Source organism: Myxozyma melibiosi (genome assembly GCF_037950935.1).
Source record: "Myxozyma melibiosi strain Phaff 52-87 chromosome Unknown BZA70scaffold_4, whole genome shotgun sequence".
Classification (NCBI taxonomy): domain Eukaryota; kingdom Fungi; phylum Ascomycota; class Lipomycetes; order Lipomycetales; family Lipomycetaceae; genus Myxozyma; species Myxozyma melibiosi.
The window spans coordinates 686,894-710,872 of record NW_027042918.1 but is presented as its reverse complement, the minus strand read 5'-3'; the positions used below and the strand labels follow the sequence as shown (position 1 = coordinate 710,872).

Sequence of the window (23,979 nt, the reverse complement as noted above, 5' to 3'; positions counted from 1 at the left end):
AAATTTCTCACTCTCCTCCCAGCACCCTCAAACCACATTAATACCACTCCCGCTCTCTTTCTCTACTCTTATTTGAAAAATAAAAAACGCTGAAAAAATGTCCGTCGTGGGAAGCTTGATTTTCTGCAACGACTGCGGAACACTCCTCGACAGCGTCGTGTCCAGCAAAAGCACAATCAGCTGCGCTCAATGTGGTGCCGATTACAACTCTGAGGGTATTCCTCTATTTCTCTGAGCACTTTCCATCTTGAAAAAAGACATACTGACATAAGAACTTGCTTGTAGAATTCGCAAACTTGACTGTGACTACGAAATCCTCAGAGTCGGCGTTCCCGTCAACCCTGCGACAGAAGCGATCGGTCGTGAAAACCTCGCTGGGACGGGACGAGCAGAATGAGGAGGGTGCTACTGTACGATCTACTTTCTTTATTTATTTGAATTTCAGTGTCGAAGTCGTGGATTACGGTGATACTAACATACTTACTACGCCAGATCAACGAGAAATGCCCACAGTGCGGTAAAGATGAGATGCAGTATTACTCCCTGCAACTACGAAGTGCCGACGAAGGTGTACGTTCTATTACCTTCCCCCTTTGCTTCCTCTTTATTCATCCATGCAGAAAACTAACAGCTCGGACATTTATTTAGGCCACGGTTTTCTACACATGCACCGACTGCGGATATAAATTCAGTACAAACAACTGAATGCTTCTGCTTCATCTTTCTATCTTCTCTTAAAAGTTATTCTTCCAGATTTTTTTGTTTAGTTGGCATATAGGCGTCGGGTTTGTTTTATTTTCTTGTCTCGTCTGGTTATGGATAAGAATAGTGTAATTTAGTTGAATATATATATCATTTATAGTCTAATAGCTATATACACACTAACGAAAAATGTACAATGCCAAACAACCACCAACGCCTTCCATTAACAAACATTAACAAACATTAACAAAACTCACAAAAACAACTACAGCGCCGCTGAAGACCCGCCATACCTCCCGCTAATCCAATGCTGATACGTCTTATACCGATTCGACATCTCGTCATCCGCAGCCTTCAGGGTCGTCGCGGCCTCTGGCGCGAGTATAAACTGCACGTACTTTACACTATCTTCGTCGTTCACCTCGTCCATCGCGTTGATCGCGCTCGGCACGTTGCCCTTGACATATTTCTCAAAGTCAATGTGTTGCCGGTTCGTCATTAGTGATTTCTTCTCCGCAGCGCTCAGAGGCGCCAGGTCTGGGAACGCGAGGTATTTCTTGTATTGCTGGGTCTCCGTCGGCGCGACTGAGGGTTTCATGATATGTCCCACGATCTCGGGGATATCCCTGAACTCGCCATGCCGGCCCTTCTCGTCCTTCTCGCCCCCATAACACCACAGCTGATCATCAAACCCATCATCGTTATCCAACGGCATCGCCGCGACCTGACTATAATAATCCTCGCTCCTCGACGACGATATCGACGCCGTCTCCAGCTCCGGCGGAGGCGACGGACTTTGCTCGTCCCGCTTGGACGAAAAGTCAATGAAGCCAATGTCGAGAAACTTGCGCGTGCGCCGGGATGTGCTGATCACGCTGATGATACTGCTTCTGTCGTCGGCGATCTTTTCTCGCTCGGCCAGACCGCGCGCGGCAGAGTGTTGCTCGATGTGGATCTGTCGGGGTTCGAACGGACTCAGGTTGTACTTGTTGTTTCCAACCACGCTAAATCTGTTAGTAAAGAACACCTTCTACTAAAAGAAAAGCAGAACATACATTGACGGCAGATATCGCAAGGTGGAGTTCATGTTATACTGAAACACTTTAGAAAACGAAGACAGCATCTTGGGCTTATAATACTCCATCCAGTAATCATCAAATAGGCCCGACATTGACCTCCTAATCTTCTTCGCGTCCAAGTCCGCCATCTCCGCCGAGATCCCCTCGACTTCCCGCTCCGCAAGCGACTTTTGCAAGTTCACTGGCGTCCACCATTTGCGGTAGCTGCGCCGCGGGGGGTTCGTCGCGTTCCCGGGCACGCCGTGGTGTAGGTAATAGTCGGTGCTCAGGTCCCATAGCATAGGTCTGTCGGCTTCAAAGACGTAGTTGCCTAGGAAGAGATTGATTGCTTCCTGACGCTGGTTGTCGACAAACGAGTTGCTGTAGTACCGTCTGATACTCTCAATCACATCTCGCGAGTGACTGGTCCATTGGTTAATCCGTCGATACGTCTCCATCGTGTTCACGAGATGCGACCCACCGTACTGCAGCGCAATCGTATCTCCATGGTCATGATACATCTCCGTAAGCAGATTAACCGCGTCCGTATCATACTCCACCGTCGTGCCCTTGATCACCCCGAGCGCATGGAGCTGGTACCCGAGCGCGCGCTTGCCAATCACAAACTGCGCCGCGTTCGTGCGATCAAGGCAGTCGATACAATTTGTCCGGCACACGCCAGACTGCGTCGACGAAGGCTCGACCCCGTTCTGGAAAATCTTCACCGTCTTCAAAATTTTATCCGCGTATTCTTCCAAAAACTCAATGACCTCCTGATCACGCCCTTTCGACGCGCGGCTCATGTCCCACGAGGTGTATAGAATCTTGCTTTTCTCGGGCAGGAATTGGTTGAGGTATTGCAGACATTGCTCGAATTCACGGAGCAGAATGGTCTCGCGCGGGGTCCGCTCGCGGGTCTTGATCAGGTTGAAGACTACCACTGGGGTTCCGTAGCGGCGGAACTCGTCATCGAAATGCATCGCTGCTGCGCTGAAGAAGGGATCAACGGCGTTTACTATATATGTCAGTAACTAGTTGATAGATGATTCAAATAAGAAGAACATACGTTCGATTGGAGGCTTTGGCGACATGCTGTTCACGTCCTGAGTCCAGAATAGCGGAATACTACCTCTATGCTGGACAAACGACGTATACGAGCGGTTACCAAACAAATGCCCGTCAGGAGAGTGAAACGACGTAGTGAGCATGTCTGACACGATCTGCTCGGTCTCGACATCATTCGCAACATAGCCCTGGTCGTTCGCCCCTCGTTTGAGGAAGCGCGCGCCGGCAAAGTAATGCGACCGCCGGGCGATGACCGCGATCGACACGTTCCGGCCGTAGACTGAGATGTTGGCCTGATCGATGAACCCATGCACGATCGGCAAGCACCACGTCAAAACATCGATCTTGGACTCATACGCCGGCCGCAGAAGATGATGGTTCCACACAAACATCTCGCTATAGTCCGCGCTAGACTTCCACTTGGACGACGGGATCCCAAGTTTCACGCGCTCGCGCTCGCGGTCGAGATTGCGCTGCAGGGTATGCGTGATATCGTACGAGTAGCTAAAATAGAACGTCTTGCTGAGATCGAGGTTTTGAAACGTGCTCAGGAAGCGGGCTTCTTTGGAGTTGCGGTGGGGTTTGCGGTATGTGGTGCTCGAGCATAGCGGGATTAACTCTGTCGCGTCGATGTGGTAGATGTAGTGGCCGCCGAGGAGCGCGACCGCGCTTCGTTTTGTGATGACGGACATGTAGTAGTACTGTGTGAATCTGATGAAGCCAATAACGCCCCAAGACGTCAAGCGCTTCGTGAGCCCGCCGACGGGGTTTCCGTCTTGGATTGCCTCCAAGAGCTCGATGATTTGCGGATGGGTGTAAATAGTATCGTCCTGAGTCAACGAAAGCGTGTCCTGCTCTGACGTGAGGTCAATTTTCAAGACGCGGAAACGCGTGTCGTTGATGTTGGAGCCAATCAGGTAGAATCGCGTCTTTGTCTCGTAGAGCGTGTACTTGCACATGCGGTTCAGTGATACATCGCTATCGAGATCATCCTCTGATTCACCTTCCTCGTCGATAGACAGCTCACTCAACTTACTCTCTGCGTCGTCTCCCGCCACCGACGCCGTCTCCGCAATCCCATCATAAACCTCCTCCTTTGGAAACTTAGCAGCAGGATTGGAAACCGTCTGCGCCTTGCTGCTCGCAAACTTGAGAAACGGCAGCGGCGAGCCGGGAGGCTTTTGCGACTGCGACGCGCTGCTGCTGCTGTTGGTGCTGTACGATGCCTCGGTCGTCGTGCCCGTGCTGCCTTCGAGCCCAGACATCGTCGAGTAGACGAGCGCAGGATCCATCGAGTCCATCTTGCTGGTGAGGAATCGCTGCCTGCGCGTGGTGCTCTTGATGTTGTCGCTGCTATAACGTCAGCGATAAGCTTCCTTTTGTGATCCTCGTACCTATTTAAGTTTAAATGTCTGAGCACAAGAGCCTTATTGAAGTCATCTTTAACTCAGAACAGTAAGTTACTTAAAGCTTTATCTGCATAAACTGTTTATGCAGATAAACCTCTAATTAAGACTCTGTTGTGCCGCTTTGTTCTTCAACCCTCGTCTCAGCAGCTGCGAGCCCTGGACTCCACCCGCGGGCACCTATAAATTTTTCACATCCGTGCTCTCTTTTGAAAATTTTTCCTTTTTCCCTTTTTTCAAGCAGGAGAAATCCTACTTCAAAGTACTCCAAGACCTGACTCGATACCCGTCGCCGCAGTGTCAGAACTCTCAGCTATTGATCGGTTCCGACCAATGGTAAGCCCGGTGCTGCTTCTGGCTCTGATGACCAGCGTCGTTGTTGAGGTCGGATGCTAACAGACGGAGTAGTCTTTTGCTGCAGCTGCTGCTACGGATGCGCAGAGCTCGGCGCTGACGGGCTCGGCTTCTCGGAAGGAGTGCACCGAGGAGCAATGGGAGCAGAAGGTTGAAGATGTGGTGGTTGCCAAAGCGTAAGCATCTCTTTGTGTTGTTAAGATGACAGCTTCTTGCTCTTCCTCTCTGCGGCAGTTGTTGTGATGATTGTAAACACAAGTTGGGAATCTCTCTGACAATTCCTTGGAGAAAACAACAATTAACTTGATATCTGACTCAATTGATCTGATCGTCAGAGCAAGAGGCTTGTTGAGATGCAATCAGTTTTACTTACTGTTTGTTCCTATAGACGACTGGATGCTTTGGTCATGAACTACCTGATCATCGAAGGCTACCAATCTGCTGCATCCAAGTTTGCGCAGGAAGCAAACCTGTCTTCTTCCGTTGCTTTGGACTCTATCGATGAGCGGATCAAGATCCGGGCGGCTATCCACGCGGGCCGGATTCAAGAAGCGATCGAGCGGATTAATGATCTGAACCCAGAGGTATGCGTTCTCCTCTTTTTTAATTCAGGTGATCTAGGGATTTGATGGTCATGGTATGGTACGGCGTCGCTATGATTAATTTGTTCATGCACCACACATAGTCATCTATGATGAGAAACAGAAACCTTCAGTCTTCAAAATGAGCCAATAGCCTCCATAACCATGGCTATCAATCCAGATCATAACTGCCTAGCATTCTTTTTCGAATTGATTGCTAACTAGTACTACGTTCTAGCTCTTGGACACGAATCCCGAGCTACATTTCGCATTACTGCGACTACAGCTTATCGAGCTGATTCGCCAATCCGCGTCCACACCCGACGGCGACATCACTGCTGTGCTCAACTTCGCCACGACCCACCTCGCCAGCCGTGCGCAGCGCAACCCCGAGTTCTTAGCTGATCTCGAGCAAACCATGGCGCTGATCTGCTTCAGCCCCGACAACCTAGTCCCCCAGCTCGCCGAGCTGATGGATCCCGAGCTGCGCAGACAGGTCTCGATTAAAGTCAACGAGGCGATCCTGGCTGCGCAGGGCGTCATGCAGGAAGCCAAGATTCGCGGACTGGTGCGCGTCTGGGGGTGGGCGGAGAACGCGGTGCGACAGGAGAAAGGCGAGGTGTTGTCGCTTGACTTGAAAAATCTTGCGTGATGCATGATGCATGAATATCGGATTTTGGAGTTTGCGTTCTACCTTTGTGCATGTTTTTTATTTATTTATTTGCGGTCTTTGTTTGGATATGGATGGCTTGGGCGAATAGGGAATCATGTGTATCAGTAGTTTTATAGGCGCCTGGAAATGAGAAATCGGTTGAGTATTACCATTAGTTGATCCTATGATACAGTAGTCTATGTACGTTTGTCTACAGTAAACCCCGGTACGCACTACCCAAGTCATTCACCGCAGCTACCGTGTCCTGCCAACTATCCACCTCCGCTGATGCAGTCTTCGCCTTGAGCAGAGCCACTGTATTCTTCAACCTGCTCTTCAGCTCCGCCATGTCCTCGCCGCCGTCTTCAGACTCGCATGCTTGTTTCCAGCACACCAGCAGCCCTTTCAAGAGCTGGAAGCGGTATGTGGATATGCGAGGGACTGTTATTTCGATTATAACGTCGAGCGCGTCCAGCGTCGTGAACAGCAGAGGGGTATACAGCGTAGCGAACGGATCAGAGAGAATGTCGACGAGCAACTTTGTGCTTGTCTGCAAGTGCAGCACGAAATAAACGTCCATTGCGGCCGCGATCGCGCCGAGTTTGCGCACGAGCAGCTCGGATACCTCAACCTTCTCGCCGCAGAGGGAGAGGGAGTGGTAGATGCCGGTGACGAGGATCTCGCTTAGGTAGCGCGCGTGCTTTTGGTTGTAGGCGCGGGTCGCGCTTGGATCGGGGGTGTGAGCAGCGGTGGTGGAAGCGCGTTTGGAGCCGACGTCTTGTGCGCGGATGGAGGAGAGGGCGAGAAGTGTATCGTATGCTTCGTCGAGGAGCTTTAGAGATTCGGGGAGAGAGATGGCGGATGTGCCGAGGGGAAGATAAGCCAGGCATGCGGTGAGCGAGTCCCAGAAGAGCACGGTGAGGCCGCGGATGAGGATGAATTGGGGAGGAGTTTGGGCGAGCAGGAGATGCAGGATTTGGCAGCCGCGCGTTTTGTAGATCGGGTTGGCGTCGTCTAGGATTGAGAGGGTTGGGGGGACGATTAGGCCCCAGTTTGTGGTGGTGAAACGGTCGTCCTGGATACTGCTGTCAGTACACTGTACGCATATAAAGATAGAGATGGGAGAGAAGAGCTTACTTTAACGTGGCTTAGAACGAAGAGGACAAGCGTGGCCGCCTCAGGCCGCAGAACAGACCATACCTTTGCCTCATCGGTGTCGAAAGACGACTCGAGCTCGTGGTCCCGCGAAGCCGAGAGGGTGCCGACGGAGGTAACCTGTTTTTTTCTCGAGTGCTCAAATACAGGTCTGACTGTTTCGCTCAAGATTGCGTGGCCGATATCAGGGTAGTCAAAGCTCTGGCTGTACGTGTTCAGGAGCGCGGTTGCTAGGTCGGTCGAGTCTGTGGTGCACCAGGGATCGTCGTTGAGTGTGTAGGTCGCTAATGACTGGACTAGTTCGCGCAGATCAATGTCCTGCAAGTCAGGCAGAAAGCTCAGAACTTCTTTGAGAGATCTCAGGAGTACCGTAGCGGTGGCCTTGAATTCCTGCTGCTGCTTCCAGCGAGTCTTTGTCTCGACTGTAGTCTGTCAGTCCGGGGTCGCGACAAGCAAGATGTCATAGAGAGAAGTACTCACCATACGCGTCCTCTGCAGTTATCCACTTCTCCGGGAGTGGACGTAGAAGCCGGCAAATCAGCGGCACAAGTTTTCTAGAGTAAACTATCCACGCGTCAAGATCGATCTGGTCGGTGGGTGCGCTGGCGATGTGAATGTATATGGAAGTGATCACTCGAGCCTTTGAGGCGATGGCACGAAGTACTTTGTCGCTATCAATCGAGATTGTACTGATTTGCTCGAGCGGCAGGATTTTGTCTGGCGAGGTTTCGTGCAAGAGCTGCTGGATCTGTGATCTTGATGCTATAGTTAGCAAGCAGAGTCTTCTTTTGCTCGACGACGAGTCTTTTATTGCAATAGCGTCGACGTACTTGTCCCTCTCGGTCAGTGCACTGTACTCCACGCTTCCAAGTCTCGTCTCGAGAATATCCATAGTTCAGCGCGTTGCGAGTGCCTCAGCATGCGCGTACTTTCTCTTTCGCCTGACGGAAGTAGAAGAGCGGTTGCGAGTAGGTTGCTTGGGCTGGACTACTTGCCGAGCCGCACGGTGCGTGCGGCTTTCCCGGATGGACTTGGCTGGGTGCGGAGGAGAAGTTGCCGAGCTGGTCGGCGGTTGTTGGGTTGGCGGGGTTGTTTTTAAGGTGATGGGAGTGGCATTAGAGGAGGATTACTGATGTTTAGATGGGAGTGTGTTTGAGGAGCGTGAAGACGTTCGTTTGCTACACCTGTGCAGATAGGTGTCTAGTATGAGGTCCTGAGATAAACAGGCAATTTCATTCCACTTCTTTAGGAATAATACAAATGCAGACCCATCTTCCTTCTACTACGCTGCACAGCACAGCACAGCACCAAAGCCGTAGCCGTCAGAGCCGGAGCAGGCCGGATCACAGCCATCTGAGGGTCACAGACCGGGAAGAAAGAGGAGCAGCGCAGTTACCCCGCGATGCCTGCACGAACCGTAAAATAATAATTAATTAACTCCCGATCCCTCTTATTTACGCTCTCCGCTCTCTTCCTCACCGCCTCGCCTTCTTTCTTCCTTTGGTGACTTTTGGTGGGTTCTCGTCCGTGTGGAGTAGAGCTCGGGGGTGGTTCTATGACCGGTTTGGTGTTTTCAGACAGGATATCTGGCAGGATTCTAACATATCGCGGGCTTTCGTCCTCGATATATCGCCCGGTCTGGTCTACATCTTATCACGCACCCACAAGTTCAGCTCTGTCACTCGCCAGTCCGAAAATTTAACCTGCTGAGTCTTTCACTGCTCGCGTCGACTCTTTCCTTCTGCAATAGCATAGCCTGAGCTTCTCTCGAGATCGTCTGGATTACTTCTCTTTCTGTTAGTTCTTTGAATCGTTCACCAGATTCACGACTGGAAGCTTCTGTCTGTCTGCTATGGATCGCCACTTTCGTCCAGAGGTCTTCTGATGACCAGAGACACTCACTGCCTGAAGGTCTCGTGAGGTTTCTGTTCTCGTTACTCCGTGTATAGGCAGACGTCTTGTTCTTCAGATACCTCCCCAGAACGCTCCTTCTAAATACTGTTCCCTTCAGCTGTAGCAGGTCCTTCAGTATGCTGTCTTCGGCCCCGCCCTTCCACAGCACAGCTACCGCACTCTCAGCCTTCCAGCGTCTATTGTCTAGCACGCTGCCTCTGCAAATACCTCTTCGTGTCACCCATCTAATATCCCTGTTCAGGTACACTCCTCATCGGCCGTTCATTCGACTTTCTCGCTCAGATTTCAGTCGTCTTGGTACTTATCTCAGGAGAATCAGATTAGACAGTAATCTCGCTGGTAAAAGGGTATCGCCTACTGATTGGCCGCTGCACCAGCTCCATCTTGATCACATGAACAGAAGACAGTGATATCCGACATATATACATTCCCTGTCCTTGCTGGGTGCGCACGCTGGACCCCTGCTGAGTGCGTCTGTACATCTGAATAGCTGCGCACTGTCGTCATTACTGGATCTCCTGTCTTGAGCAGACTGAGCGATATTGACAGCCATCCGCGCTAGCCGTCCCAGCCTTTGCACAGCAGATATCCGTCTGCCACGGTCTACAAGATCATCTTGGCGGATCTTGGTCTATTTAAATCTGCTCGAATATTTTTCGACAGAATAATGCTGCTGCGTCTGACCCCTGCGGTCTCTTGTGGTCGAGGGGTAGAAATTGGTTACCAGATTGGGCAAATATTTATTCTGTGGTGGCGAGCGATTAACGTTTCAATGTGGTGGTTGTTTAGGGTGGGTCTATGAATAGCTATGTTGGGGACGGTGTTGCTGCTGACACTACTGCTACTTTGTAGTGATATCTGCACCACAACACCGCTTACACCTCCACGGCCCTCGTACCCCAAACCCGCACCACGCCCGCCAGCTCTTCGGCGTTTTAAGCTTTCCGTGTGGCCGTCCGGGTTATCAATGCTGGATCGGTCGGCGGCCGGCGCGAGTAACTTTTCGTGCCTGGCCACGAACGAGCGCACGTAAGGGCTCTTTCTGGACAGAAGCACCAGAGTCCTGATATCCTGCTTCTCGCCATCGCTGCTGTCGAAGCTGCTCCTTTCTTCTTTTATTCCTGGTCGTCTGCACATCCCTGATCGCGAGCTGCCTCTGCTCTTACTAGTATCCGCTATCTCCTCCGGATAATTGAATCCCTGCGGCTTGGTTCCAGACAGATAGGAATCGCGATTAGCTGACCGTAATTCAACATTACTCCTTCTCCATCCCGCAAGACCTCTCTCCGCGATCTCTTCTGTCGTCGATCCTGCAGATTTGGCTTCAATGAATCTGTCGCGGCCTATCCTATTCAACATCATCGCCTGTCGTTTCCGGTACTTCAACTAACCAGTTCACGGAATCGGGTGCACGACTACAGCAGATAGAATAATCTAGCCTCTATTCCTCAACGGAATCTGCATTTATTTCACATCCAACATGTCTCTGCAACCAAATCACTATGGCCCTGAAGAGGCCGCAAATATGCTGCTCAACACCGGCATCGCAAAGGCTTATCAACGCATCGATCTCATGATTTCGCGGAACTTCATCGGCGGAGCGTTGACCTCGGTCGGTGGCATGATCACGCTTTTGGTTAAAGGAGGCTGCAACGGATTATTAGAAAAGAATCCTGCGATAGTCAATTTACTGGCGGGACTTGTCTTCCCGGTCGGCGCGGTCATGTCTACTCTAACCGGTGGAGAACTGTCCACCGGAAACGTGCTCTTCTTATCCGTCGCATTATTCCAGCGGAAGATTCCATTATGGAGAGCCCTTTACTGCTTTGTGAGTTCTCTATATTCTATAGAATCTTTTATTTTCGCGCATACTGACTAGTTCTCAAGATGGTATCATTTTTTGCAAACCTGGCGGGCTCTCTATTCTACCTCCTGATCGCACACTACGGTCACATTCTATCATACGAGCCATACCGACAAGGCACGATTTTATCCGCCGAAGAAAAAGTGATTGATCCCTCGGGCGCCACAGTCTTTGTTCGAGCAATCGGTGCGAACTGGCTCATCTGCATCGGCACATTCACAGCTCTGCTTTCGCGCACGGCGGTGGCAAAAGTGATTGCAATCTGGATTCCTATCTTCGTTTTCGTCGCGGTCGGGTTTGAGAATTCAGTGGCGAATATGTTTTTGGTGCCGATTGCGATGATTAACGGTGCGCCGGTGTCGGTGGGCCTGTTTATATGGAAATCACTTATCCTATCCACGCTTGGGAATATCGTGGGCGGGTTTTTCTTCGTGGCCGGTGCTTACTGGTACATCTACATATTCCCCCAGGTCGCGGCTGAAGACGACGATAATCTGAGTATGGGCAAGGCTCCTGGTCCGCTGCTTCCAATAGCAGAGGGCCACTCACTCCAGCTTGATCCGGTCTTGACCCGAATGTTCACCCGCCAAACGACCACGCGACACTCCACCGCGCTGCCAAATAACTCTGTGGAGTCGTTCAACCGCCGGAAATACATGCAGGACAAGCAATCAAACAGTCAAGGCTCTGCAAGCGACGATCCGTCGACTGATAACGATCGAACAGCGGTCGGCTCGGGTACGGATGACGACAAGACCGAGTAGTATCCTGATTTCTTGAAGTTTGATACTCCTGAAACTATTCTTGTACACTGCCACGACACGACTTCTTCTTCTTTTTTCTAATCTTTTAATCTATTGACCATCTATTCTTCATGCGGCAAGATAGATAGACCTTCACCTTCATCTTGTCGAGGCTATTGCCTGCCTAGCATAAGCATTTCTCTTTTTCTTTTTCTTCTTTTGCATTCTTGGTGGGCTCTTTTTTCTTATTTTACAACTTGTTTTCTGGTGTACCCGGTCATGAAAAATCGTTTTGTTTCTTCCTGTTTTATTCTATTTTAGTAGTTATTGTTGTTGATAGAAAGTCGCAATAGAATAATCAGACGTCCTTAAGCAAAGAAGAAAAGTTGAGGGTTTTGTGTCTACGCGAATCAGTTCGTCCCGAGACGCGTCGGAAGTGGGCGACTTGACTTTAACTCAATTGATGGATGCGATCTAGGCGGGCGTAGATTCGACCCGGTTCAGGTTTTCTTCAATAGACAGGACATTGGTGTTATTGCCAGTGAATTTGGGAATTACAGTAGAGATGGCCGGAGCAGTTCGCGGTCGATATCTGCTACGGAGCATACAGAGCGTCGTCGTCAAAGGCGGTTCGTCGAGGTACTCAGCGATCCTGGTCGCGGCGCGGCGGAGGAGTGTCGTTTCATCTACAGTTCTGCGCGAGAACGAGTGTTTACAAACACAGCTGGGATCGATCTCTTGCTTTTCGACGAGGGCGGGTGTGTGGGATCGAGAGCAGGATGGGGAGGGGAAGACGAAGGGCGTGAAGTCGCCTGATGAGATTAGGCTTGAGACTGATGCGATTATTGCCGGAGCTCAGGATGTTCTTTTTCCGCCGCCAGAGAAAACTACAGCTGGTACGGGTACAACCGCAGCTATTGAACAAAAAGAGTCGCAGACGCCCGCGCAAAAAGACGAGCGAGAGCAGCAAGCCTACCAATCGAAAGAGACGGCGATGCTGCGGAACCTCCCCTCGCAAATCGAAGCGCGGCGGTCGCGGCTCGCGCGCCGGTTTTCCGCAAAACTGGACGAGTTGCAGACGGCGGTGTTTATGGCCGGCCGGACGATAAATGACATCACCGGGTACAGCGAGATCGATGCGTTGCGGAAGGCGATCGAGAGGCAGGAAGCAGCGCTGCTTGAGGCGCGCAAGGAGGTGAAGAACGCAAAGGACGCGTATTCGGCCGCGATCGCGAAGCGGTCTGCGTCGCAGCGGGAAGTCAACGAGCTGCTGCAGCGGAAGCAGACGTGGTCCCCCAGCGACCTCGAGCGGTTCACGATCCTGTACCGGTCCGACCACGCGAACGAGCAGGAAGAGCTGCACGCGGGCGAGCGGTTGAACCGCGCCGAGCACGCGGCGGAGGAGGCACAGGCCGAGCTTGGACGGTCGATTTTGGCGAGGTATCATGAGGAGCAGATATGGTCGGACAAGATCAGGCGGGCGTCGACGTACGGGACGTGGGCGTTGATGGGGTTTAACGTTGTGTTGTTTATGGTTGTGCAGTTGGGGTTGGAGCCGTGGAAGAGAAAGAGGCTTGTGGGCTCGTTTGAGGAGAAGGTCAGGGATATGCTTGACGAGCGGAAGATTATAAGTCCTGAGACGCCCGAGCAGCCTACGCCTGACGTCCAGGAGGTTCTGGATATGCCGGAGGGTTTACTCCCAGACACTCCCTCCGTCGTGCAATCATCTCACAAAGCATTCTCCGCACACTCAGCAAAAGAAGCCCTCCTCCTTCTCAAGCAAATTTTCATCGGCAAAGAACCCGACGGCAAGTCCGTAAGCTCGAGCACGATTTACGAGTCGACGAGAGCAGAGCTGGCGATCTTTTCTGGCGCGAGCGCGGTTGCGGGGGCGGCGGTTGTTGGGTTAGTCGCGGCTTTGATTAGGATTAGTTTTTCGTAGATGTTGTAGATGTTGCATAGATTACGTTTCTGTTTTTGGTTGTAAATACATCATATCATTGCATTAGATACTGAATACTATTAAGAACATCACCCAAACACCGAAAATGCCAAAAAAAAACTTCTACAATGCTAACCAACAAGAGCGACGAACGAGAAAGAAAATCGACAAACAAAAGCCGGAAGAAAAGGACAACATTACACCATATCAGTCTGCGTCAAATCAGACTCACTCTCACGCTTCACTTTCTCGACATTACCGCTCAATTCCGTCTCTGCCGCTTTAAACGCGTTCGGTCTGACGACGCCGTAGTAGAACGTGGTGAGGATGAGGAAGAAGACAATAAAAACGACAGCGGTGCCGACGAGCGCGCTCACGACGCGGAAACCCTCGATGTCAAGTACCTCGCCCAGTTGTCGCGTGGCGAGCGCGTACGTGCCCGGCGGGAAAGTGAGCCCCCACCAGCCGAGGCCAAAGACTCGAGGGCGGTGGTAGATGCAAGCAAAGACTGCCATCACAAGCCAGAACGTTGCGAGACCGACCATGAAGATCGCGACGGCGCAGCCGATGTATTTGAACACCGGCACGCTGGCGAGCGCGGGGTAGTCGTGTGCGGTCAGGTAGTTTTCGAGGTTGACGGCGTTGATGAGGAAGCCGTATGCGCCCTGGCCTAGGGGTCCAATGGGTAAGAAGCAGCTGGTGACGGATTCTCGGGCAGGTAAGCCGTGGGTTAACAGGCGCCAGACGTATACGCCGGTGAACAAGAACGCGAGCAACTCGCCGTTGCCCCAGCAGAGCGCGCAGAGGATGATCATATGCGGCCGCCAGTTGTCGGGGAGATACTCGACGAGGATCGAGCCTGTAGACGCGCAAAGCACGAGCGTGACGACGGGGAGAAGGATGACGGCGTTGAGGTCCGCGGGCCGGAGTCGTGTGTTGCGAGCAAACCCGACAAAGACCATGAGCCACGCGCACAGAAGCGCGAGCACGACGTCGATCCACCAGAGCACGTAGCATGCCCAGACTGCTTTTGCGCCAAAGATGCCGACGGCGTCGGTGATGATTGGGCAGAGTCCCATCGGCATGCAGCCCCAGTATAGCGACTGGGTTGGGTGGAGAAGCGACATTTTGAATTTGCTGGGGAAGAGGAGGAGGCGGAGGACGGTGAAGATTGTAAATATGACGAAGAGCACGGTGCCGGTTCCCCAGAAAGCAATACCGAGACGTCGGAGATACTCTGCCGGGTACGGGTAGTCAACGAGTAGACTGCCCGCCATACCGACGCCCATGGTCATGGCAAACCATCTATTCTTGAGGTCAGTAACGAACGAAGAGCCAGATAAGAAGGAAATGTGCACGTACGAAGGACTAAAATTTTCTATCCTGTAGAGGAAATACTCCCGCGTCCGCTGCATTCTCAACATAAATACAACAGCCCCAATAAACCAAACACGCTGCTCTTATCGCAGCCTTCAACTAAAAAAACAGGAACAGGAACAGGAGGAAGATGGAGGAGGCGGTGCGCGGGTCTGGCGGTGTGGCAAGTGGGGAGAAGATGTGGCGAGTCAGGGTTTGCAGCAGGCGCGGTTTGTGTGGCGAATTCGGGCTGTGCGTGGCGTTGCGGATGGCGGTGGTGGCCGTGACTGCTTTTCAGCCACGGGGGTTTGGCTAATTTGGCTGTCTGTTTTTGCTGCTCTTTTCATGACTATTGAGTATTTGTTGTTTCTGTGGGTTTATAAAAAGAGAATACAACACTTATCATTTGAAAACAGATACTGGTCTTGAGAGAACAGAGATATCCCGCAACATCCAACCATTCACGCATATCAGCCCCCACGCCACACGGGATATCCGGCTCTCCTACTCTTCCTACTCTCCTACTCCCTACTTCTCACTAAACGTCATACATATATCTTCATAATATCACACATATCTGCAAATCCAACCCAGCTACATTATTCCAGCAAAACCTGGAAAACACTCCATACAACAAAGAAAAACGACAGCCACCGCGGGCGCAGTTAAACACCTAACCCGATGCTCTGCCCGCGCTTTATACGTTATCAAGTGATGATTCAAGACTCGTGCGATAAGGCGATAACTAGAAGAAGAAGAAAGTCACGATTGTATTATTATTTTACAAGTGAGAAGCATTGTAGTATGTGAGGCTTCTCTTCCATGTACAGATATGCGCCCGCACATGCAGCCCAGTAATGAATGAAAACAAACAGTAAACTCCAAACCAAAAACCAATAAAGAGCGCGCCTACGAAATCACCTCAAACACCGATCCCTTATACCACAGATCATCGTTCCCCGCGTAACTCTTAACGCTCACCGTCGACCCCACCCACGGATAATACTGCGCGCTCTCGACGCCCTTGAAATCAGCCGCCCGGTGCGCGGGCGGCGTGCGCGAGAGCAAGAACTGCACGAGCAGCATGCCGTTGTTGGCCGGGTCCTCGAACGCGGCGACGCACGCGTACCACATCTTGCCGCCGTTGAGGATTGCAACTTCGGTGTTTGGGCGGAACGGGATGCGGGAATAATAGGACGCCAGGACGGAGGCGTGCAGGCTTCTGAAATTGAACTGGATTATCAAGCGCTCGGGGTCGATACTTTTCATAAGCCGGCGGGTGGGCGATTGCACCGCGTCGTTAAGCTCGACGATGAAGAGCTCGGACTGGGAGTTTAGAAACTCGGCGTCAAACTCGTTTCGAGCATCCTCAAGCTCGACGATCGCCATCTCCCCACAACTCAGAGCGGCGATCTGATTCCCCTCAAAGTTCACGAGCGAACGGATCCGAAACTGGCGCGCGACATGCTTCTTCTGACTCTCCCGCGTCTGAAACACAAGCTGGACAGTCCGACTCAGCGCTCCGTGCAACACCTCGACCACAAACGCACAGCTACCAACGTCCCCGGCCACGGGCGAGAGAACCCGCGCGACAACGCTCGGCGGGTTGTCTGGTGGATTGATTGCGAAGCCCGTGGCGCGGATATCGGTCGACATTGCGCGGCGGTCGGGCGGCAGGTACTGGGACTCGTTCTCGCTAGCGTAGGCGTACAGGTTCAGGAACGAAATCAAGTCCGACAAACCCACGCTATCGTCCTTCTCAGACGATGACGTCTGCACGATCGAGATAACCTCGGGACTCAGTGCGTCGCAGGCTATTGTCTCGGGCGCTTGCTGCAGACTTCCGGAGCCACCGTAATGCTGCACGCGGGGAAAGCAATGCAGCACGTCCTCGAGCGTGTCGAGAAACATGCGCAGGTCGTAGGATACCTGACCGAAAGCCTTTGTTTCCAAATCAAACACGACAACGACTTTTCTCCGCTGCGCAAACCCTGACGCGACAAGAAACGGCCAATGGGGTTCACCAAAGGCAACGAGCAAGATCTGCGGGTCGTAGTCTGTTATCAGGCCCATTTCTTGTATCGCAGAAAACCGGCGCGCGGTCGGCGCGATGTATTGGAACCGAGCAAAGAGCTCGCCGTAGCAGTCGTTGCTGGTGTAATGCACGTAGCGATGACAGATCCCGCGACGACTCTCGATGCAGACTTCGTGGTGGTTTGAGCTAAGTGCCTTCTCGGCTGGCGATAGACGGGGGGCCATATTGATGAATACCTTGACTTCCTGGGCGAAAGAGAGACCGATAGTGCGGGACGTGGTCGATGAGGGGACGCGCGAGGCATCGGTGTCGTCGGATGAGGATGTCGTGGCGCGGTCTGGACTGATACTGTTGCGACGAGCATCAGATACGGCAGGGGTCTGGGTAACAGGACTGTTTGTCGACGAAGAAGGAGAAGGAGAGGTCTTGGTAACAGGACTTTTCGTCGTCGAAGAAGAAGAAGGAGTCGTCGTCGTCGAAGAAGGAGAAGGAGTAGGAGAGTCCTCAGTCGCGGCCTTGCCGAATTTCCACGCAAAGGTCAGTAATCGAACCGGATGTGCCCGCAACCCCGCCAAACACTCTCCATTCACAACCGGCAACAGCTCCCTCATCTCTCCAACCGTCGTCGTCGTCATCGTTGATATCTGCATGCATCCAAAACTATCAGCCAACCCACCCGCGACCTGCATCGCCGGATTCGCGGTCGCTGCTCCCGTGTCGACGGCGGACGTCACTGGCTTCGCGCCGACCGCGCCGAACGTGCTCTGGCTCTTTTGCTCGAGTCGCATGCGTTCTCGGTAGAACCCGTTCAGCTCGGCGTCTGTCTGCTCCGCGAACGCAGGGAAGGTAGTACTCTGTGGCTTGTCGTCCTCCATCGGTCCGAGAGTATATATATATACAGAGAGAGAAAGAATAAATATACAGGGGGGTTAAAGATACCAGACGAAAAGAGAAGAGGAGAGAGAGCAGCGCGCGCGGAGAAAAGAACAAGGGTCGGATTGGCAAACGGGCTGGGAGGGCAATCCACGCCCTCTCTCAATCACCAGGCACCAACAACGAGCAAGGCTCTCTCTCTCTCTCTCGCCTTGCTGCACGCTGCACTCGCTCGTGCGTGAACAAGGCACACCATACTTTTTCCTCGCATGTGATGTGTTTCTTCGGCTCGCTCTTTGTTTCGTGGTGGATGGGCAAGGGGCGCGATGCGAACAAGGCGGGTGGGAACAAGGAGGATGGATGTCCACGTGAGTTGCTGCGGCCGAGGAAAGAAAGCATCTTGTAGCAGATTCGCATCTTGCAGCACAGAATAGTGGGAAATATACAGAAGATTTAAACAGAACGGTCAGAAAACAGGCGATTTATTGTGTAGTGAGGTCTATGTTTGTAGTTGATTCAATCTTGTTTACATCTGAACTATCAAAAGCGTAATCACGTGACTACTCCTTCTTCTTCAGCAGCCCTTGTAGCATATCAAACGAGTTCCCATCCGGCTGCAGCGTGTACTTTCTCCCCGTCGGGCGTCCGTCAAAGCCGAGTTCCTCGACCCTGAGCATTCCGTAGTCGAGCGAGATGCCTTTAATCACCGCCTTTGTGCCGCCGTACATGTCGAGCCTGACGACGGCGTTGTTGTGCAGCCAGCGCGAGTAGTAGAGCTGTTCGAACGGCGCAAAGCCGTGGGTTTTGAAAGTCGTGTACATTTGCTCAAAGAACCTCATGATGCGCGCACAGAGGACCTCGACTTTAAACGGCCTGATCGCCTGCGTCGCCGACCTTCGCCGTTTCTCGTTCAGCGCCGCGACAAGCAAGTTCAGCGACGTCGACGGCGCCTCGTTCGCAGTGTTGATCCCGCACCCGACGACGAGCAGGTACTCGTTGTCCACGTAGTTGCTGTTCACCAGCACACCCGCAAGCTTCACGTACTCCGCCGGCAAGTCCGTTTCGCCGCGCGAGACCGCTTCGTTGTACGCCGGGTTGCGCGCGTAGATGTCGTTCGGCCACTTCAGCCGCACGTCTAACTCCTCGCACCCGGGGCCGTAGGTGCGGATCGCCTCGACGATGGCGAGCGAGGCGATGTACTGGATAAACACTAGCGGTGCGACGGACTGCACTGCGACCGGATGGCGGATCACGATCGAGAACGCGAGCAGGCCGATAGGCGAGACCCATACGTTTCCGCCACGGCCGCGGCCAGCGACTTGGATCGAGCCCACGTTTGTGAAGCCGGTGGGCATGTGTCGCAGGAGCGAGATGTTGCGATCGAGCATGGTCGAGGTCGAGGTCACGACTTCGGCGTACTGCACTATCGCGCCGAACGTCTGTCGGCTGGAGCCCGGGGGTAGGAGTTCTTTGTAGTAGAGCGCGTGGTCAAAGTAGGGGGTCTGGTTGAGCGCGGGGTGGAAGCGGTCTAGTTTGTCCGAGTGCGTGTAGATTACGCTTTTCTTGACGATTTTGTTGAGGTCGATTTCCTGAGGGCTGCCGTCGTCTTTGGTCTCGTCGGGGGTGGTGGTTGGAAGTTCTTTGGCGACAGAGGTCATGTCGAAAATCGAATCGGACGCGTCCGAGAAGAGGAAAGTATCGTTCTCGCCAACGTGCTTGTACTGAACATCCTCTTTTGAGTCGCTATGTGTGGCCGCAACCTGCAGCAGCCCTTCCGCCGCCTTCAAAGAGCTCCACAGCTTGTCAACGTCCTCTTTATACGCCGACGTCACATACAACGTCGTAGGAAACGGAGGCGAGTCCTGACTCAGTCCCTTATCGACCTTCATCCCCAGTTTCAACAACATCGCTTTCAAAACCTCAACCCGCTTGTGATCGTCCGCCAGCAGCCGCTGCACGAGATCGCCGTAGAACGGTGGCAGCGTCGAATCCGATTTCCGCAGCCGCTTGGGCGAAAACTCCGGGTGCGGACCGGTAAGGATAACAGACCCTTCGCCAACCTTGACGTGCACGATCGCCGCGTCGCCCCCTTCAACCTGCAGAGGCTCACGGTATCGTGCAAGAACCGTCACGTTCTTGTTTTTCGCAGCGATACTGTCTGCGTCGACAAACACGCCGCCGCCGTTGTAGTAGCATGAAAACAGAAACCGGCCGTCTTTGTCCTGCGTGGGGTCATTGCTACTATTCTCGTCGTCGGTCGCCAGCTCCGGCAGGGCCTCCTTCTCAACCTCGATCTTTGCCGCGCGCGCGCCGGATTCGGAATCATACACGAACCCCGGAAACGCGGTCCCGCGATCTGTGCCCGGGAAGAATTTGAGCTGGCGCGGGCCGACGACCGCGTAGAGCGGGTTATCCTGCTCGAACTCGACGCGTGCGGAACCGAAATATCCTCCCGCGCAGAAGCCGATGAAGGCGCCTCCGCGACGGACGTAGGTCGAGATCTTTGCGGTGCCGGCTCCGTCGAGCGCGCGGCAGTAGGGCAGGTCTGCGCCGCCGGGGAAGGCGAGGAGGGAGGTTGAGCTTGGCCAGGGGTCGGAGATGAGTGCGGGGGCGTCAATTGTGGAGACGGCGTAGTGCGGCGAGAGGAGGGCGCGTAGGGCGGAGGTGCATTGAGCGACGGACTCGATGGTGGTGCCGGGGCCGGCGTAGACGAGGACGTTCATTGGGAGGTGTGATGTCGCGATGCGGCGGGCGGAGTGTAGTAGTGCAAGGTTCTGAATGTCTGCTGTTACTGCTGGATTAGAATCTGTGTCATCAGAGCTGTGGAGTAGTTCTGAGTGGGATATTCAATCAAGAAAAGCTGACGAGTTGGGATATCAACTTTTCGACGGAGCATTTGAGATGTCATTGTGTGGCGCCCTAACCCGCTAGTTCCCCAACTAGTTCCCCAACGGGGACATCTCGAGTCAACTGCAGCTCGCTGGATGCGTTTGGATATGTGGATATGTTTAGATGTGTTGAGTGAGATGAGAGTGCTAGAGTAGCTGGATATACAACATCTGTACTGGAGTTGTATAAGAAGGCAGCTACTTTTTGTTGTGGAAATCGTCCGAGTTTACCACAGGTGTAGAGTCTATAGTAACTATATGTAATGATCTATCTATATACTCTATAACCCTCTCTATGCTAATTACAATCTAGTCTATCTCAGTATATACAGTCTAATAGTACTTCCCCTTCAACTCCTCAGAGTACGGGTAATCGTTATACCCCTTCGGATCCTTATGCAGATAGAACGTGTCGCGGTTATAATCCGTCAACGGCATTCCCTCGATAATCTTCGCAACGAGGTCCGGGTTCGAGATAAAATGTCGTCCGAACGCAACGAGCGAGTTCTCGTGCTCGTCCGCATACTTAATCGCCGTCTCCGGCGTGAACCCCCCGGCCGTCATCCACGCGCCCGACCAGAGCTTCTTGAACGGCTCCGTCGACTCGCTCTCGTTCGTCGGACGGTCAGAGCCGGCTGACACGCGCGGCTCGACGACGTGCATGTACGCGAGCTTGGGGTGCTTTGCCTCGAGCGAGGAGATCACGTACGAGAACGTCGGGTAGGGATCTTTCATGCCCATGCCCTGGAAGTTACTGAACGGCGAGAGCCGGATGGCTGTCTTTTCGTCGCCGATCGCCGCGCAGACTTTATCCATCACGTTCAGCGTGAAGCGCGCGCGGTTCTCGATCGAGCCGCCGTAGATGTCCGTCCTGTCATTTGACACGTCTTCCAAAAACTGGTCGAGCAGGTACCCGTGCGCGCTGTGGACTTCGACGCCGTCGAAGCCTGCCGCGATGGCGTTCTTGGCTGCGGCCGCGTAGGTGTCTTCGTACTTCTCAATCTCGTCGATCGAAAGCGGACGGGGCACGCTCTCGACGGTGTTGGCTTTGATGGTGCTCGCACTGACGACGTCGGGCACTTTCGTGCCGGGGTTAACCCGACCGAGGGCCCAGAGCTGGAGGAAGATGAAGCCGTTTTTGGCATGGACTGCCTCCGTGACCTTTTTCCATCCCTCGATCTGCTCGGGCGTGTGGATGCCAGGGCAATTGACATATCCGCCCGCAAAATCCGCAATCTCGGTCGCTTCCGAAATCAGAAGCGTGCCGGGGACGAGGCAGCGCGCGGCGTAGTGCTCCGGCATGAGCTCGGGGATTGGCACGTTGTCGTCGTCGTTGCGGTAGCGCGTCAGCGGGGCTAATGCGATGCGGTGCTTGAGCTCGCAGGCTCCAATCTTGATGGACTCGAAGAGGGCTGGCATTGTCTAGTCTTTGTCTGAGAGGAAGAGGGGGGAAGTTTTTCGGTGCAGACGCATGGGCAGGAAGAGGAGCAGGCGATGATAAGTAGTTGTTCGGTTGCTATCAGTAATTTAGTTTAAGGTTTCGGGGATAACGGGATTTGTCATTGATTGGGAAAGGTTGTTTGTAATCAGGGTGAAAGCTTAAAAAGTTGTGTGGCTTTCCTGTGATATGTATTCTATACTGTATTCTATATTGATGTGTATGTATCTAGATCTAATAGTACTTTCCCTTCAATTCCTCAGCATAAGAATAGTCGAGGTATCCCTTGGGATCTTTAGGAAGGTAGAAGGTGTCGCGGTTGTAAGGGGTGAGAGGAATGCCCTCCTTGATCTTCGCGACGAGGTCCGGGTTCGAGATAAAGTAGCGGCCGAACGCGACGAGCGAGTTCTCGTGCTCCTCGGCGTACTTGAGCGCGGTCTCGGGCGTGAATCCGCCGGCGGCGATCCAGGGACCGGACCAGAGCTTCTTGTAGACGTCCGTGGTCTCGCCCTCGTGCACCTCGCGGTCGGCGCCGCCAGACACACGGGGCTCGACGACGTGCAGGTACGCGAGCTTGGGGTGCTTCGCCTCAATCTGAGAGATAACGTACGAGAAGGTCGGGTAGTGGTCCTTCATGCCCATGCCCTGGAAGTTGTTGAAGGGCGAGAGGCGGATGGCGACCTTTTCCTCGCCGATGGCGGCGCTGACCTTGTCGATGATGTTGAGCGCGAAGCGGGCGCGGTTCTCGACCGAGCCGCCGTAGATGTCTGTGCGCTTGTTGGACACGTCCTGCAGGAACTGGTCGACGAGGTATCCGTGGGCGCCGTGGATCTCGATGCCGTCGAAGCCGGCGGCGATGGCGCACTTGGAGGCGTGCACGTAGGCGTCTTCGAATCCGACGACTTCCTCGGTCGTCATCTCGCGAGGGGTGGCGTCGACGGAGTCGTCTTTGATTGCGCTGGCGCCGGTGACGTCGGTGACTTTGTTACCGGGGTTGACGCGGCCGAGGGCCCAGAGCTGGAGGAACATGAAGCCGCCTTTGGCGTGGACGGCGTCGGTGACTTTTTTCCAGCCCGCGACCTGGGCGTCGGTGTAGATGCCGGGGACGTTGTTGTATCCGCCGCCGAGCTCGCAGATGTCGGTGGCCTCGCCGATGATGAGGGTGCCGGGGACGAGGCAGCGGGCGGCGTAGTGCTCGGGCATGAGCTCGGGGATGGGGACGAGGGCGTCGTCGTTGCGGAAGCGGGTGAGGGGCGCCATGACGATGCGGTTGCTGAGGGCGCAGGTGCCGACCTTGATGGGTTCGAAGAGGGCGGGCATATTGTGATGAGAGGTGTGGGTAGAGGTGGGAGAGGTGGTGGGTGTGGGGGAGAAGAGAAGGTGTCGGAGGTGGAGTTGGAGTTGGAGTTGGAGTTGGAGTGCTTTATAAGCCAAGAAGCAACGTAAGCAGAGCGAGTAGAGGAGAGGAGAGGAGAGGAGAGGAGAGGAGAGATGGGGTCGACATCCGAGTGAGTTTGCAATGAGATTATGTTTGTATATGCAATTATTGTTTAGATGAGTGCATTTATATTGTAATAGAGTATATTTCTATTCAATTGTCTTCATAGAGAGTAAAAGGACCGAATAGATCATTGGCGGACAATGCATCTGAGTCCAGGTTAGGAGGGTTATTCAGTATTCACTGCCTCGACCAGACATCCAGACAAGAGCCATAATCCACAATAGTCCAAGTATTCTCTTCCTCTTCCTCTTCCTCTTTCTCTTCATTATCATCACTATCTTCTGCTCATCACAATCTCTTCACAACCAAACAATTTCAACACAAGCACATCCTTATCGGGCAGTCCGTAAACAGGCCACGGCTGGCCAATGGCGACGGTGGAACCCAACCAACCACCGGTGCGTATCGCCAGCAGCAGCCCGCGTAGATCCTGGCACGGCCACTTCCCCAGC

General features: G+C 53.3%; 12 protein-coding genes across 12 annotated transcripts; 4 read left to right on the top strand and 8 right to left on the bottom strand.

Moving 5' to 3' along the window:
• The first annotated feature begins 24 nt into the window (after window positions 1-24).
• On the top strand, window positions 25-853 carry BZA70DRAFT_277458 (uncharacterized protein). The gene is made up of 4 exons (XM_064912449.1): window positions 25-215; window positions 286-410; window positions 493-570; window positions 649-853. Exons 1-4 carry the CDS (start codon window positions 98-100, stop codon window positions 703-705), a joined length of 378 nt encoding a protein of 125 aa, XP_064768966.1. The 5' UTR covers window positions 25-97; the 3' UTR covers window positions 706-853.
• BZA70DRAFT_277457 (SacI homology domain-containing protein) lies at window positions 854-4,169 on the bottom strand. The gene is made up of 3 exons (XM_064912448.1): window positions 2,827-4,169; window positions 1,758-2,775; window positions 854-1,706 (listed from the first exon to the last, which is right to left on the bottom strand). The coding sequence occupies exons 1-3, from the start codon at window positions 4,124-4,126 to the stop codon at window positions 968-970; spliced, it is 3,057 nt and encodes a 1,018-aa protein (XP_064768965.1). The 5' UTR covers window positions 4,127-4,169; the 3' UTR covers window positions 854-967.
• Window positions 4,170-4,366: 197 nt separating this feature from the next.
• On the top strand, window positions 4,367-5,999 carry BZA70DRAFT_277449 (CTLH/CRA C-terminal to lish motif domain-containing protein). The gene is made up of 4 exons (XM_064912447.1): window positions 4,367-4,567; window positions 4,640-4,761; window positions 4,974-5,169; window positions 5,405-5,999. Exons 1-4 carry the CDS (start codon window positions 4,565-4,567, stop codon window positions 5,816-5,818), a joined length of 735 nt encoding a protein of 244 aa, XP_064768964.1. The 5' UTR covers window positions 4,367-4,564; the 3' UTR covers window positions 5,819-5,999.
• BZA70DRAFT_277445 (uncharacterized protein) lies at window positions 6,000-7,924 on the bottom strand. Its single transcript, XM_064912446.1, has 4 exons — window positions 7,804-7,924; window positions 7,454-7,728; window positions 6,956-7,395; window positions 6,000-6,893 (listed from the first exon to the last, which is right to left on the bottom strand). The coding sequence occupies exons 1-4, from the start codon at window positions 7,863-7,865 to the stop codon at window positions 6,030-6,032; spliced, it is 1,641 nt and encodes a 546-aa protein (XP_064768963.1). The 5' UTR covers window positions 7,866-7,924; the 3' UTR covers window positions 6,000-6,029.
• A 1,564-nt stretch (window positions 7,925-9,488) lies between these two features.
• BZA70DRAFT_148803 (uncharacterized protein) lies at window positions 9,489-10,725 on the bottom strand. The gene has a single exon (XM_064909690.1). The coding sequence runs from the start codon at window positions 10,247-10,249 to the stop codon at window positions 9,608-9,610; it is 642 nt and encodes a 213-aa protein (XP_064768962.1). The 5' UTR covers window positions 10,250-10,725; the 3' UTR covers window positions 9,489-9,607.
• BZA70DRAFT_267036 (Formate/nitrite transporter-domain-containing protein) lies at window positions 10,368-11,515 on the top strand (the record flags this gene model as incomplete). The annotated part of the gene is made up of 2 exons (XM_064911074.1): window positions 10,368-10,715; window positions 10,775-11,515. 2 exons carry the CDS (start codon window positions 10,368-10,370, stop codon window positions 11,513-11,515), a joined length of 1,089 nt encoding a protein of 362 aa, XP_064768961.1.
• Window positions 11,516-12,488: 973 nt separating this feature from the next.
• On the top strand, window positions 12,489-13,436 carry BZA70DRAFT_237424 (sensitive to high expression protein 9-like protein, mitochondrial; the record flags this gene model as incomplete). Its single annotated transcript, XM_064910414.1, has 1 exon — window positions 12,489-13,436. One exon carries the CDS (start codon window positions 12,489-12,491, stop codon window positions 13,434-13,436), a length of 948 nt encoding a protein of 315 aa, XP_064768960.1.
• A 13-nt stretch (window positions 13,437-13,449) lies between these two features.
• BZA70DRAFT_277442 (voltage-dependent anion channel) lies at window positions 13,450-15,241 on the bottom strand. Its single transcript, XM_064912445.1, has 2 exons — window positions 14,799-15,241; window positions 13,450-14,741 (listed from the first exon to the last, which is right to left on the bottom strand). The coding sequence occupies exons 1-2, from the start codon at window positions 14,858-14,860 to the stop codon at window positions 13,634-13,636; spliced, it is 1,170 nt and encodes a 389-aa protein (XP_064768959.1). The 5' UTR covers window positions 14,861-15,241; the 3' UTR covers window positions 13,450-13,633.
• BZA70DRAFT_277439 (uncharacterized protein) lies at window positions 15,242-18,195 on the bottom strand. The gene has a single exon (XM_064912444.1). The coding sequence runs from the start codon at window positions 17,700-17,702 to the stop codon at window positions 15,702-15,704; it is 2,001 nt and encodes a 666-aa protein (XP_064768958.1). The 5' UTR covers window positions 17,703-18,195; the 3' UTR covers window positions 15,242-15,701.
• BZA70DRAFT_277438 (biotin-protein ligase) lies at window positions 18,196-20,561 on the bottom strand. The gene has a single exon (XM_064912443.1). The coding sequence runs from the start codon at window positions 20,421-20,423 to the stop codon at window positions 18,261-18,263; it is 2,163 nt and encodes a 720-aa protein (XP_064768957.1). The 5' UTR covers window positions 20,424-20,561; the 3' UTR covers window positions 18,196-18,260.
• A 296-nt stretch (window positions 20,562-20,857) lies between these two features.
• Window positions 20,858-22,134, bottom strand: BZA70DRAFT_277437 (uncharacterized protein). Its single transcript, XM_064912442.1, has one exon. The coding sequence runs from the start codon at window positions 22,005-22,007 to the stop codon at window positions 20,922-20,924; it is 1,086 nt and encodes a 361-aa protein (XP_064768956.1). The 5' UTR covers window positions 22,008-22,134; the 3' UTR covers window positions 20,858-20,921.
• A 126-nt stretch (window positions 22,135-22,260) lies between these two features.
• On the bottom strand, window positions 22,261-23,488 carry BZA70DRAFT_310392 (uncharacterized protein; the record flags this gene model as incomplete). Its single annotated transcript, XM_064914919.1, has 1 exon — window positions 22,261-23,488. Exon 1 carries the CDS (start codon window positions 23,344-23,346, stop codon window positions 22,261-22,263), a length of 1,086 nt encoding a protein of 361 aa, XP_064768955.1. The 5' UTR covers window positions 23,347-23,488.
• Between the last annotated feature and the right edge of the window lie 491 nt (window positions 23,489-23,979).